The sequence below is a fragment of the Populus nigra genome, chromosome 6, assembly GCF_951802175.1.
Source record: "Populus nigra chromosome 6, ddPopNigr1.1, whole genome shotgun sequence".
In the NCBI taxonomy this organism is placed as follows: Eukaryota; Viridiplantae; Streptophyta; class Magnoliopsida; order Malpighiales; family Salicaceae; genus Populus; species Populus nigra.
This window is the reverse complement of record NC_084857.1, coordinates 16355185-16366636: the sequence shown is the minus strand read 5'-3', so window position 1 is coordinate 16366636 and position 11452 is coordinate 16355185. Positions and strand designations below refer to the sequence as shown.

Below are 11452 nucleotides of genomic sequence, written 5' to 3'. Positions count from 1 at the left end.
CGTCACCTAATTGCCAAGATTACCACCCACCAGCAATGTGTTTGATTAGTGGCGGAAAAAGAATGGCCATTATGTTAACCAGTGAATTTCGAACTTCATGCAAAAGTTTGTTTTCAAGTACAGATAAATGGATCAGGATATGGCTAACTTTTAAAATATTATTCGTTGGAATAACATGTTGTATTTGTGTTTTTTTTTTTTAACTTAACTCTCCACCAATCTAATTTTATTATATAATTTTTTTGTTGGGTTATAAATTAGTTTTATTGGTTTAGTTTTTTTTTTCATTTTCAATTTTTAACATTAGATTGGTTAGGAGTGGGATTTTATAAAAAAATTTTATTTGTTTTATATGAATTTATCATAATTTCATGATCTAAATCGTGAATTTAACAAGTTAACATGAGTTGACTCGGTTTTTTTTTTTTTGCTGTCTTTTCTAATTAATTTTTTTTTTATTTTCATCATTTAATATTGGGTTGGTTAAAAATTATTCTTTGTAATTTTTTTATTCACTTTCCATGGGATTATTCTAATCTCATGACTCGAGTCGCAAGTTTCACATATTAACTAGAGTTTTGTTCATTTTTTGGATCCTTTATTAATTGGGGTTCATGTGTTTTTTGATTTGTTTTCCATAGAGTTATCTTGGTATCATAGCTCAAGTTTCATGTGTTTTTTATTAATTGGTAGGTTGACTCGGTTTATTTTTTATCATTTTTTAATTTAATATATATATTCTAGTTTCACCCTCCAACAACTCGCAACATGGGTTTTTATTTTATTTTTTAAACTTCATCTTTTAATATTAGGTTATTTGAAAATTAAACTTCGTGATTTTTTTCAATTTATTTTTTATAGAGTTATCATGATTTCATGGATTTTTTTTCTCGATTTCAACCTTTAACATTGGATCTGTTGGAAATGGAGTTTCATACTTTTTTTATTAGCTTTTTATGAAGTTATCCTAATTACATGATTCAGGTCATAGATTTAACATGTTAGCACGAGTTGACTTGAGTTTTTTCTTTTCTTTTCTTAATCGATTTTTTTTCGATTTCATTATTTAATATTGGGTTGTAAGCCATGGGTTTTACAAGTCTTTTTTTAATACATGTTTTTTTTTAAATTATATTTATTTAATTTCTAGAGATATTATTCTATTCATCTATAATGTTTTTTGTGTTTTATTCAAAGAACTTTAGTTTTTTAAAAAATATATATTTATTTTTAGATAATATTTCTAATATAATCAACCTTACATAATATTTTTTTTATTCAATTAGTTTCATGTGTGTTTCTATTTCTATTATCTTTTATTAATTTTAATAAATAAATTCAATAAACACAACTAGGTAAATATTTCATTTTATAAGATCCAATATTTTAATTTATATTTATCTATTAATTTTTCTAGTTTTTTTTTTAATTATTGTTAATGATTTTTTTATTTACAAATCAATTTACTTTGTATAATTTTTTTAATTTAAATTTTAAAATTTTTATATAAAAAAACAAATCAAAATAACTTGGATATTCAAACTTGAAAAAAAATTGAAAGAATCGGATTCGCTGGGCTGGAAACAGATGAATTTCCACCATTTTGGACCTTATATAGAGCAGTCCCACCAGTCCACTTTCCAAGACAAGTCAAGTTTTTCCTCCATAGACAATAAGGTTAGGGTTCTGAAGTGAAGCTTTATACTTTGTAGGTGGGCCAGCTTTGATACTTTGGTTCTTCAGAGAGGATGAACTGTGCCTGCCAACAATAATTGAGGTAATAATTTTTTATTTTTAATATTATTATATCAAAATAATTTAAAAATATTAATAAAAAATTTTTTTTAATTTTTTTTAAAACATAAAAATACTCGATACGTTATTTAGGGCTTGTGGCGTGGGCGGTCCAATTCCAATAATGCTCTCGCCGTTAACTAGTATTCTATCTGATTAACATCACCGTATTATTTTCTTACGGTTTCATCATCTGGTGCTAGAGCTGGTGGTTGAATTCACGGCTAAGAGCATCTCCGGTTGGAGATGCAAATAGAGAACTAAATCCAAAAACATGTACTTTTGTCTTTAAGATCTTTATTAAGTTATTCCAACGGAGTAGCCATCAAAGAAGCCAAAATGGCTTTTTAATTTAAACAGAGGCATTTCTACAGGTTCCTGTAGAAGAGGTAAATTTAAGTTAACGTTGCCAACGACTATTTTTATAGCCGTTGGCAACAGTATTTATTTTTTCTTTAAAAGGAAGGAAAAAACTTGTTTTTTTAAAAAAATCTTGTATTGTGCCTCACTCTTCTCTCAAATTTAGAAAAACTCACTCTTCTCTCAAATTTAGAAAAACAAGAATCAATTATTCTCTGGTTAATTAATAACATCAGTTGTGTTAATTAGCTGAAATTAAAAGATATATTTATTTAAAAGCTTTTTATATTTACTCTTTAATATCTCTTGATTTTGTAGATTTTTTGTTGTTAATTTGATATTTGTGATGATTTTTATTTCTTTGTTATTTTATGTTTTTTATATGGGTTAAGGAAAACAATTTTTTATTTATGTTGTTATCTTTGACAAAATTAAGAGGAAGTAATAATGGTAGCTGATATTGATAAAAATATAGAGTGACATATTTAAAATTTATTTTTGGTTGTTTGTTTTAATTTGAGGTTAATTATATTTTGTCTTGTTGAAAATGCAATTAAACCAGTATATTAATCCTCTCTTAGTTCCAAAAAATAGTCAAATTGTAATGTTAGAACAAGTAGGATGCAATGCTTGTAATTATTAATTCACATGTATGTAAACTATAAAATTGCTAGACATTGAATGTGCGCTTCTTTTATACTCTCTTATAAGGTTTTAACTTGAGGTTTTTTTTAATGTAGATGGATTCAAATTTTCCAAGCTCTTTCACCAACTTTCTTATGAGTGAGTCAGAAGATATTCTCTCTTAACCAAGTGATTCTAATCAATTAATTGATGACTTAACATACTCGAATTTGAATGTCCATACAAGAAAAAAATCACAAAGAAGTAAAAACTTCTCACCAGAGAAAGATTGTTTACTTGTCTCTACATAGCTAAATACAAGCAAAGATCCAATTACAGGAGTTGAACAACAAACAAAACAGTTCTGGGCTCGAGTACATGCTTACTTTGTTGAGAATGGAGGAAACTTGAGTAATCGTTCCCAAATAAGCATCTCAAATAGATGGCAAGAAATAAATAGAGAAGTCGGTAAATTTGTTGGATTTGTTACTCAAATTGAAAATCGTCAGCAAAGTGGAATGACCGAAGAATCAAGGGTAATTTTATTATTTGTTTTCATGTTAAATTGTTTAACATATATTTTAACATTATTTAATTTCTCTAATTTTTTACTTACCAGATTAATGATGCTCGACAAATGTATGCTTCTTGCGTTGGCAAACGATTTCAACTAGAACATTGTTGGGTTATCTTAAGAAAAGAACCCAAATAGCAATTTGAGCGTGCAAGTCAACATCAAAGGTCAAACAAGAAACAAAAAAGTCATGTCAATGCAAGTTCGACTTCATCAGCTCCATCTACCCCTGATTCTGTTAGTTTAGGAGAAGACAGTGAACCGTTGATTTATCAAGATAGACCAATTGGTCAGAAGGCTGCAAAGGAACGACTTAAACGTAAACAAGGAAAAGATAAAGTTGGGGAGACAACTGTAACAAATCTCTTACAACAATTCAGGGATACTCTAGTTGAAATTGAGGATCAGAAGAAACAAGACAGAAAAATTATGTTAGAGCAACAAGCTATGATGATTCAACAAAGTCAAGAGAAACAAGAATTGGACATGATTGAGAAAGAAGAACAAATTATGAAAATAGATATTTCTAATTTGGATCCAATTTCTACAGCGTATTTCCAAAATAGAAAGTTAGAAATTATGCAAAAAAGGGGTTTTAATTTTTAATTAACTAGATTTATTTATTGTTTAATGTAATGTATTTTTTATTAAAAATTTAAAAATTTATTGTTTATTTTAAATATATTGTTATAAAAGTGGTATCAATTCATAATACTTTTTTGAAGTTCTTCTAACACTTAACAACAATAAGTAGAATTAATTAACTTAAAAGATAACAATCATAATGAAAAACAACAATAAGTAGGATTAATTAACTTAAAAGACAACAACCATAATGAAAAACAACAATAAGTAGGATTAATTAACTTAAAAGACAACAACCATAATGGAAAAAAAACATAAAAAACTTGAAAATTATGATGACATAAGAAGTTCAAAGCTAATGATTCTACTCGTTACCATATTGTTCCTATAAATGTTCAACCAAATCTTCTTGTAGTTGAGAGCTAGTTGCTCTATCCCTGATTCGATTATGAGTTTGAAGAAAATCATGTAGTTCTGGTATTTCACCATGTGACACTGATATAAAGGAATTGACTTCACGTTCATGGTCAAATCCAAGGTTCATTGCTCCTTCATCTTCAATAATCATATTATGCATTATTATGCAAGCTTTCATAATATTTGCAAGCGTTTCTTCATCCCAGTATCGAATAGGTCCACGTACAATTGCAAAACGAGATTGGAGCACTCCAAATGCCCGCTCTACATCCTTTCTTGCAGACTCTTGCTTACTTGCAAAATATTTTCTCTTTGCTCCTAATGGCCTTGGGATTGTCTTAATAAAAGTTGACCATAAATCCCATCTGCTAAATAGTATCCCATTGTATATTCATGCCCATTAATTGTATAATTGACAGGAGCAGTACGACCTTCAGCAAGTGCAGCGAAGATAGGTGACCGATCAAGAACACTAATATCATTTAATGATCCAGGCATTCCAAAAAAGACATGCCATATCCAAAGATCTTGTGAAGCCACCGCCTCTAGAATTATAGTTGGTTCACGACAATGACCAGTATACATCTCATGCCATGCAATTGGGCATTTCTTCCATTTCCAATGCATACAATCAATGCTCCCTAACATCCCTGGAAATCCACGCTGCTCTCCAATTGATAATAATCGACAAATATCGGCCTCGTTTGGTGCCCTTAGATACCAATCATCAAAAACTTCTACAATTGCTTTGACGAAAGCTCTAAGACTTTTTATCGCAGTGCTTTCTCTAATTTGAAGATATTCATCAGTAAGATCTGCAAGAATACCATATGCAAGTATTCTGTGAGCTGCAGTTACCTTTTGAAGACAAGATAAACCAAGAACACCGTCTGTCCTTTGTTTGAAATATGGATTATGAGCTTCCACTGCATTTGCGATCCGAAGAAAAAGACGACGACTCATCCTAAATCTTCTTCGAAATTGAGTTTTAGTGAATTTAGGATTTTTAGCAAAATAATCATTATATAACCTTTACTCACCTTCCTTTCTATTAAGATTGACAATATTGTGGCCAAGAATAGAGCCATGATACCCTGTTCTCCGCCCTTGATTATTCGATTCTTCTTCAGCAACCACAGCAGCAGCAACTTGAAAAGCCAACATAGGAGTATCATCATCAAAATCAAAAGCATCATAAAAATTAAAATTAGAATGATTCATGATGAATTTTAATGAAATATATTTTTGATTGGAGAGAAAACAATAGAATGATGAGAAAAAATGTTAAGGTATATGAGAATATTTATAGATGGATTATTTTTTCAAATTTTGAAATCTTAGAATGTTGGCGATCATTTTTTCAAAATTTGAAATTTTAAAATTTAAAATGGTGGCGGTCATTTTTTCAAAGCATGAATTTTTTTTAAAAAAAATTAAAATCAAAATTTAAAATATTGACGGTTTTTTTCAAAGTTTGAATTTGAATTTACTTTTAAAAAATTAAATTTTTAACAATAACATATAAAACTAAAATTAAAAATATTCATATAAATAAATTTTAAGTTTAATTTTAAATTATATCTTTTAACTTTCATATTAGTTCATTAAATTTTAGTTTATTTTTATAAATTACTCATATTAATTATATAATTAATAACATCATAATTATATTATATATAAAATATCTAAATTAGTTATATAATTATATAAAAATAAATTTAATATGAAATATATTAAAATATAAATGGCTTTTCTAAATAACTTTTTACTATTGGAATGCATATAATCAAAAAAGCTATATTTATACTATTTAAAAAGTCATTTTATCAATTTAGCTTCTCAATTTAGCTTTTTGAATTGGAGATGCTCTAATACTTGTCTATACCCACGAAGGGGACTTTGTGTTCATTGGGATTGACGTTGATGAATTGGAACGTGAGAATGCTCTTTTCCTTCTGCAGCTACATAATTTGATCACATATTGGTTTAATTTCCTTCTTAAATCTTGACAAGAATGAATGTACATAAAAACAGCTTGCGGCTCAGCATTTTCACTCGTGAAGAAAGGGAAGGTAGCTGGGATCAAGAAGAATGAACTTGAGAGCAAGATTGAGAGACACAGGATATGATCACCATTCCTCTTCACAACCAATGCCATGTCCATGGCGAAGCCTTGCTGGAGTGTGTATTTCAGTAGTGAGTGAAGAATTAAATAAGGCCTCGAAAGCAATTTGCTGAGGCAAAACAAGGATCCTTTTTTTTTATTATTATTATTATATTGCATTGCTTTCCCAGGTTGATTTTGTTTTGCCAACAAAACTCTTTTGTCTCTCCATCCACTGTTACAAGAATTGCATTGGCTCCTCGGAAGGAATTGGTACGGAGAGGGACAAAGGATCAAGCATGATGTGGAAAACAGAGGTTACTTTACAAAATCGATAGCTCCGACCATTTATGAGGACTCTATAAAACTTGAAATTGAAATACCTTTGCAGGTTCCTAAACTAGAAAAAATATCATGCACGACACTTTCATGTAAAATGACTAGAAATCTAACACCTGTGTCCACCTCAAGCACCACTTGAGCAAAATCAAGCGGTCTTCGGTTCACCCACACATGTTCCTGCACTGCTAGGACATGAACAGGATCCATTACATGAAATGGATAGAAAAACATTTAAACTTCAACTTGAAAGCCATTGATGCATCCTTTTTCACATTCAACTTCGAAGCCATGAATGATAACAACTGAAATTAGATCAATAGTACACAAATTTAGATCAGAAGTTCACAGTCATCTCTTGGAAGCTTGGCCAATAGTTAACGATTACAGGTTCATCCGTACCAATAACACGCAAATTCACAAAACGCCTTCAAGCTTTCTTTCCTACTATGAACAATCTTACACTAGGACAGTGGAAAACATAGCGTATTTACATTCGATTAACATAAATTGATGATCAGTGTTAATGGAATTAACTTAAATTGATGATCAGTGTTAAATGGATAATTGACAACCCAAGCCTCGAGCTCTGAATTAATTATCAGGTGCACCTAGGGCCTTCTTGAGGTCAGATTTCTGTTCCGCGGTAAGTCTTGTTGGAAATGTGACATCAAACTTGATTCTAAGGTTTCCTCTCTTGGTGGGCTCTTTTGAGATGGGCATTCCTTCATTTGAGACTAGCAACTCCTGACCTGGTTTGACAATATCTGTTACTGGGACTGGGAGATACCTTCCATCCAAGGTTGTCAATTCGATGGTTTTCCCTGTGAGAGCTTCCAATAACGAGATCTTCTGGTTGATCACCAGATCATTTCCATCCCTCTTGAAAACAGAATGGGGCTTCTCATCCACCACGAAAATTAGATCAGCTGGAGTGATTCCAGGTTCTTGATTGCCTTTCTCAGGAAAAGTGATTTTTGTGCCCTTCTTCCAGCCAGGCTTGATGTCTATCTTTAAGATTTCCTCGACGGTTTTCGGCTTGCTGCAAGAAAGTTACTAATGCATCAAACAACCGGAAGAAGAATGATGCCGACCAAAAAAGAAAAAAAAGTAGTGGCAAATGCTAGCTGAAAGGGAGAAAAAAACAAACAAACAAACTGGTAGGGTAGAAGTCAGTGCCATAAACTTCTTGATGCTCGCATTTCTCATCTCTGCAACTAGGATGGGTCTAGTGGACAAGATATTAACTTCTAGAGTGCATTCCAACTCATTTCAAAGTGCCTAAAGCTATGTATGGCAGCAACGTTATTCAAAATAAGCCAATTGAATTTAAAACTTTTTGTATATCAACCCTGAATGACTTGCTCAAAGCTGTAAAGGACAGTTATCTCTGATATTAACATAAAACCCCATCAAATTCAAGTTTTCAATTTTAAAAAGCACTAAGCCTGTGTTATAGTATGTTGGCACCATATATAACTAATGACTTGGACTAATTGATGAGTGGAGATTGTGCTAGCTCACTTCAGAGATTCATACTATTTTAGTTTCTTGGGCCATTTTATCTCCCCAGAATTAGTTGGTCTCTGCTTTCCCCACAAATATTCATCCATTTGTAAATATAATGATTTTGAAAATTCCCTCATCCTCAGTATATCCTCATTGCTAAACTTATCAGTAATCAAAGAATGTGAAAATAAGTAGAGAAAAAAAAAACATGATGTTCCAAATCAGTCAGTAACCATAATCTGCCAACTACAATCTATATGTTTGACATTAAAAAAAAATTCATGTTTTCCCAAAAATATAAAAAAAAAATTCTCAAAAAATATAAAAACAACATCACGCCTCAATCCTAATACTAATAGGGTCCTTTTGCGCCATTCCCAAGATCATTTTTTTTTTTAATTTTCTATAAAATATTAGAAGAAGAAAAAACCTAGACTAGCCAGAGATAAATAAATCTAGAAAGTGCAATAACACTATAAAAAAAGGGAAAGGAAGAGTAACTAACCCGAAATCATCAGGAACAGAACGAGAAATCCTCATCTTTCTTCGAGTTCCTTTATAAAGCTCTTCCAACGTGCAAAGCAACTTGCTTTCAACAGGCGCCGCTTTCCTGTTAAGCTCAGCCCCGTAATTATTACCATTATTATTCCGAAAATACCCCTTTCCAACACCACCGGATCCGCCACCTCCTCCAAAGAATTCAGCGAAAATATCCTCCGCGTCACGAGGATTGAACCTGAAAGAAGCACCCACATTGGTAGTTGGAGGTGGGATTTGATCAAAAGACTTGAGCCCTTCTTCACCGTAGAGATCATAGATCTGACGCTTGTTAGGGTCTGATAAGACATCGTAGGCTTCGGAGATAAGCTTGAACTTGGCTTCTGCTTCTTTCTTGTTTACAGGGTTCTTGTCTGGATGCCATTTCATTGCCAGTCTCTTGTATGCCTTTTTCATGTCCTCTTCAGTCGCGTTCCGGTTCAGTTTCAGTATGTTATAGTAATCAACACCCATTTCCTCTTCTTGATTTTTCTTTGGATTGACAGCAAATGCAAGGAGGGGGGGGCGAGTAGAGCACAAAGGGTGTTTTCTTCCCTTTCCTTTCTTGCGCAAGAAAACCGGCGAGTCGGCGGGGTGGGCAAGGAAGGATAGATTAGATTGTTGTTAACGCGTACCGGGGGATATTTTTTAAGGAGTAAAATATAATCCAGTACCTGTTTTTATTATACTTCTTCGATTTAATCCTCTTGTCTTGAAAATAAGAAGCCAGTCCCTTTAATAGAATCGAGTCCGTTTAATGTTGTATTTTTTATTTTAAAATATATTAAAATAATATATTTTTATTTTAAAAAAAAATAATTTTTTTCAAAAACAGTTTTTTTTGAAAAAAGAAAGGGCTCTCCACCTTTTTTTTTCCCCCTAAATCTCCAAATTAACCCTTTCGAAAGTGCCTTTTCATTTTGTGATGAGATGAGCAGCAAATAAGGACTTGATATTGGGTTTTTAAACTAGAAGGACCGATCGATTATCGTACAGAAATATCAGTGATTAGACAGACATTAGTAGTTTGTGTGACAGCTTTGAAGCGTAGAAAACACTGTGCCGACAGAATACGTGCAAGGACATCCAAACACTCTCTCTCTCTCTCTCTCTCTCTCTCTCTCTCTCTCTATATATATATATATATTCTGTCTCTCCTGGGTGCTGAATGAATGACGGCGAATAAAAACGACCTCGTATAAATCGATCAATGTCCGGTATCTATTACTCAAAGATGGTGTGGGGGTGGATCATGGATGGATCGCATCCACTTAAGAATTAAGATGATAGTTGAAGCCACGTAGATAGCAGACATCCCCTCCTGTGGGATTTTACGGTTTCAAGTAATTAATTTAAACTTAAATAAGATTAGAAGATGATTTATATTATTTTGTAATATATTTTTTTAAATAAAAATATTTTGAGCTCAAAACTTATACAAGTTTAAATTATTTTATACTTAATTTTTATTAAATAAATAAAAATAATAAGATTTGATGTCGTGACTACTTAGTCATTAAGACTCTAATATCGTATTAAAAAATCAATTCAATTCAAAAGCTTTAAGCTGTCTGGTAAGATTTTAATATATGATTTATATTATTCTTTAACATTACTTATCCAAAACCCTCAACTACTTCGAGCCTTTAAAAAAAAAATAGCAATAACAATAAAAATAACTTCATTCACTTGGATATGATATAATCAAAACCTGGTTATAATTTCATTGACTTTTCTTTTAAAAAATTATTTAGTTCCTCAGGAATTCTTTAAAGATTCACCTGATTGACTCTTCTAAACTGTAACCCGGATTATATTTCAAATTTAGTTTTTAAACTATGCTATTTTAATGAGAGACCAGCCAACTTATCAAAAAGGTTTGATATACTATTATAAAAAAAATAAAAATAAAATATAATGTGCGGTCGTGTTATCTTTTTAATGGTTAAAGTGTTGTTGATTTATGATAGATAAAAATATATTAAAAAAATATATTTTTAATTTTAATTTTTTTTTAATAGCAACGCTTTGAAATTATCTAAAAAAAATAAATTAAATAAATTAAATTTTTAACAAACAAACGATGACCCGTCTTGCCAAGCATGTTCATGATGGGCATGTACATTTTGTCTCTTTCTTTTTCATTTATAATACCTCGTCGACTTATCAGATTCGGTGAAAACAGAAGCTGACTTGAGATTCTTTTAATTGGTTATTAAATATATTATTTACGAGGTACATTTATCAATATTATTTTAAACCACCTCTCCTCTGATATCTTCGGACTTCCATAATAATAATAAAACTCTGATAATAGATATTTTTATTTAATTTTAAGGATATTATATCTATTAACTAAGATTAAATTATTTTTCAAATCATCTAAAAAATGTATTGCGATATCAGTCTAATATATTTTGATAAATTTAATTCTTCGAAATGCTCCCATCAAGATTATATCTATGAAAAGAGTAATTTTTCTTAACCACCGTATTAACCTCTCTCTTAAACTAATGGTACACGCATTAATTTTTTTTTTAATTATTAAAAAGGTATAAATTTAAGATGGTTTTAGATCATTTTAATGTGTTAGTGTCAAAAATAATTTT

At 30.8% G+C, this 11452-nt stretch overlaps 2 protein-coding genes across 2 annotated transcripts; both read right to left on the bottom strand.

Annotated features, from left to right (window-relative positions):
• Positions 1-4322: 4322 nt before the first annotated feature.
• Positions 4323-7007, bottom strand: LOC133697308 (uncharacterized). Its single transcript, XM_062119785.1, has 4 exons — positions 6914-7007; positions 5395-5502; positions 4772-5169; positions 4323-4691 (listed from the first exon to the last, which is right to left on the bottom strand). Exons 1-4 carry the CDS (start codon positions 7005-7007, stop codon positions 4323-4325), a joined length of 969 nt encoding a protein of 322 aa, XP_061975769.1.
• An 86-nt stretch (positions 7008-7093) lies between these two features.
• On the bottom strand, positions 7094-9491 carry LOC133695798 (uncharacterized). Its single transcript, XM_062117741.1, has 2 exons — positions 8812-9491; positions 7094-7839 (listed from the first exon to the last, which is right to left on the bottom strand). Exons 1-2 carry the CDS (start codon positions 9315-9317, stop codon positions 7392-7394), a joined length of 954 nt encoding a protein of 317 aa, XP_061973725.1. The 5' UTR covers positions 9318-9491; the 3' UTR covers positions 7094-7391.
• Between the last annotated feature and the right edge of the window lie 1961 nt (positions 9492-11452).

Bases quoted from the DNA above. Each gene is read 5' to 3' on its own strand.
- LOC133695798 (XM_062117741.1), bottom strand. From the start codon at position 9,317: ATGGGTGTTGATTACTATAACATACTGAAACTGAACCGGAACGCGACT. The intron at 7,840-8,811 runs GTTAGTTACTCT...ACTTTCTTGCAG, and splicing joins TCTGTTCCTGATGATTTCGG to CAAGCCGAAAACCGTCGAGG.
- LOC133697308 (XM_062119785.1), bottom strand. From the start codon at position 7,007: ATGGATCCTGTTCATGTCCTAGCAGTGCAGGAACATGTGTGGGTGAAC. The intron at 5,503-6,913 runs GTGTTAGATTTC...TGGCTTTTCAAG, and splicing joins GGTGCTTGAGGTGGACACAG to TTGCTGCTGCTGTGGTTGCT. The intron at 5,170-5,394 runs GTGAGTAAAGGT...GTATTCTTGCAG, and splicing joins CAATCTTAATAGAAAGGAAG to ATCTTACTGATGAATATCTT.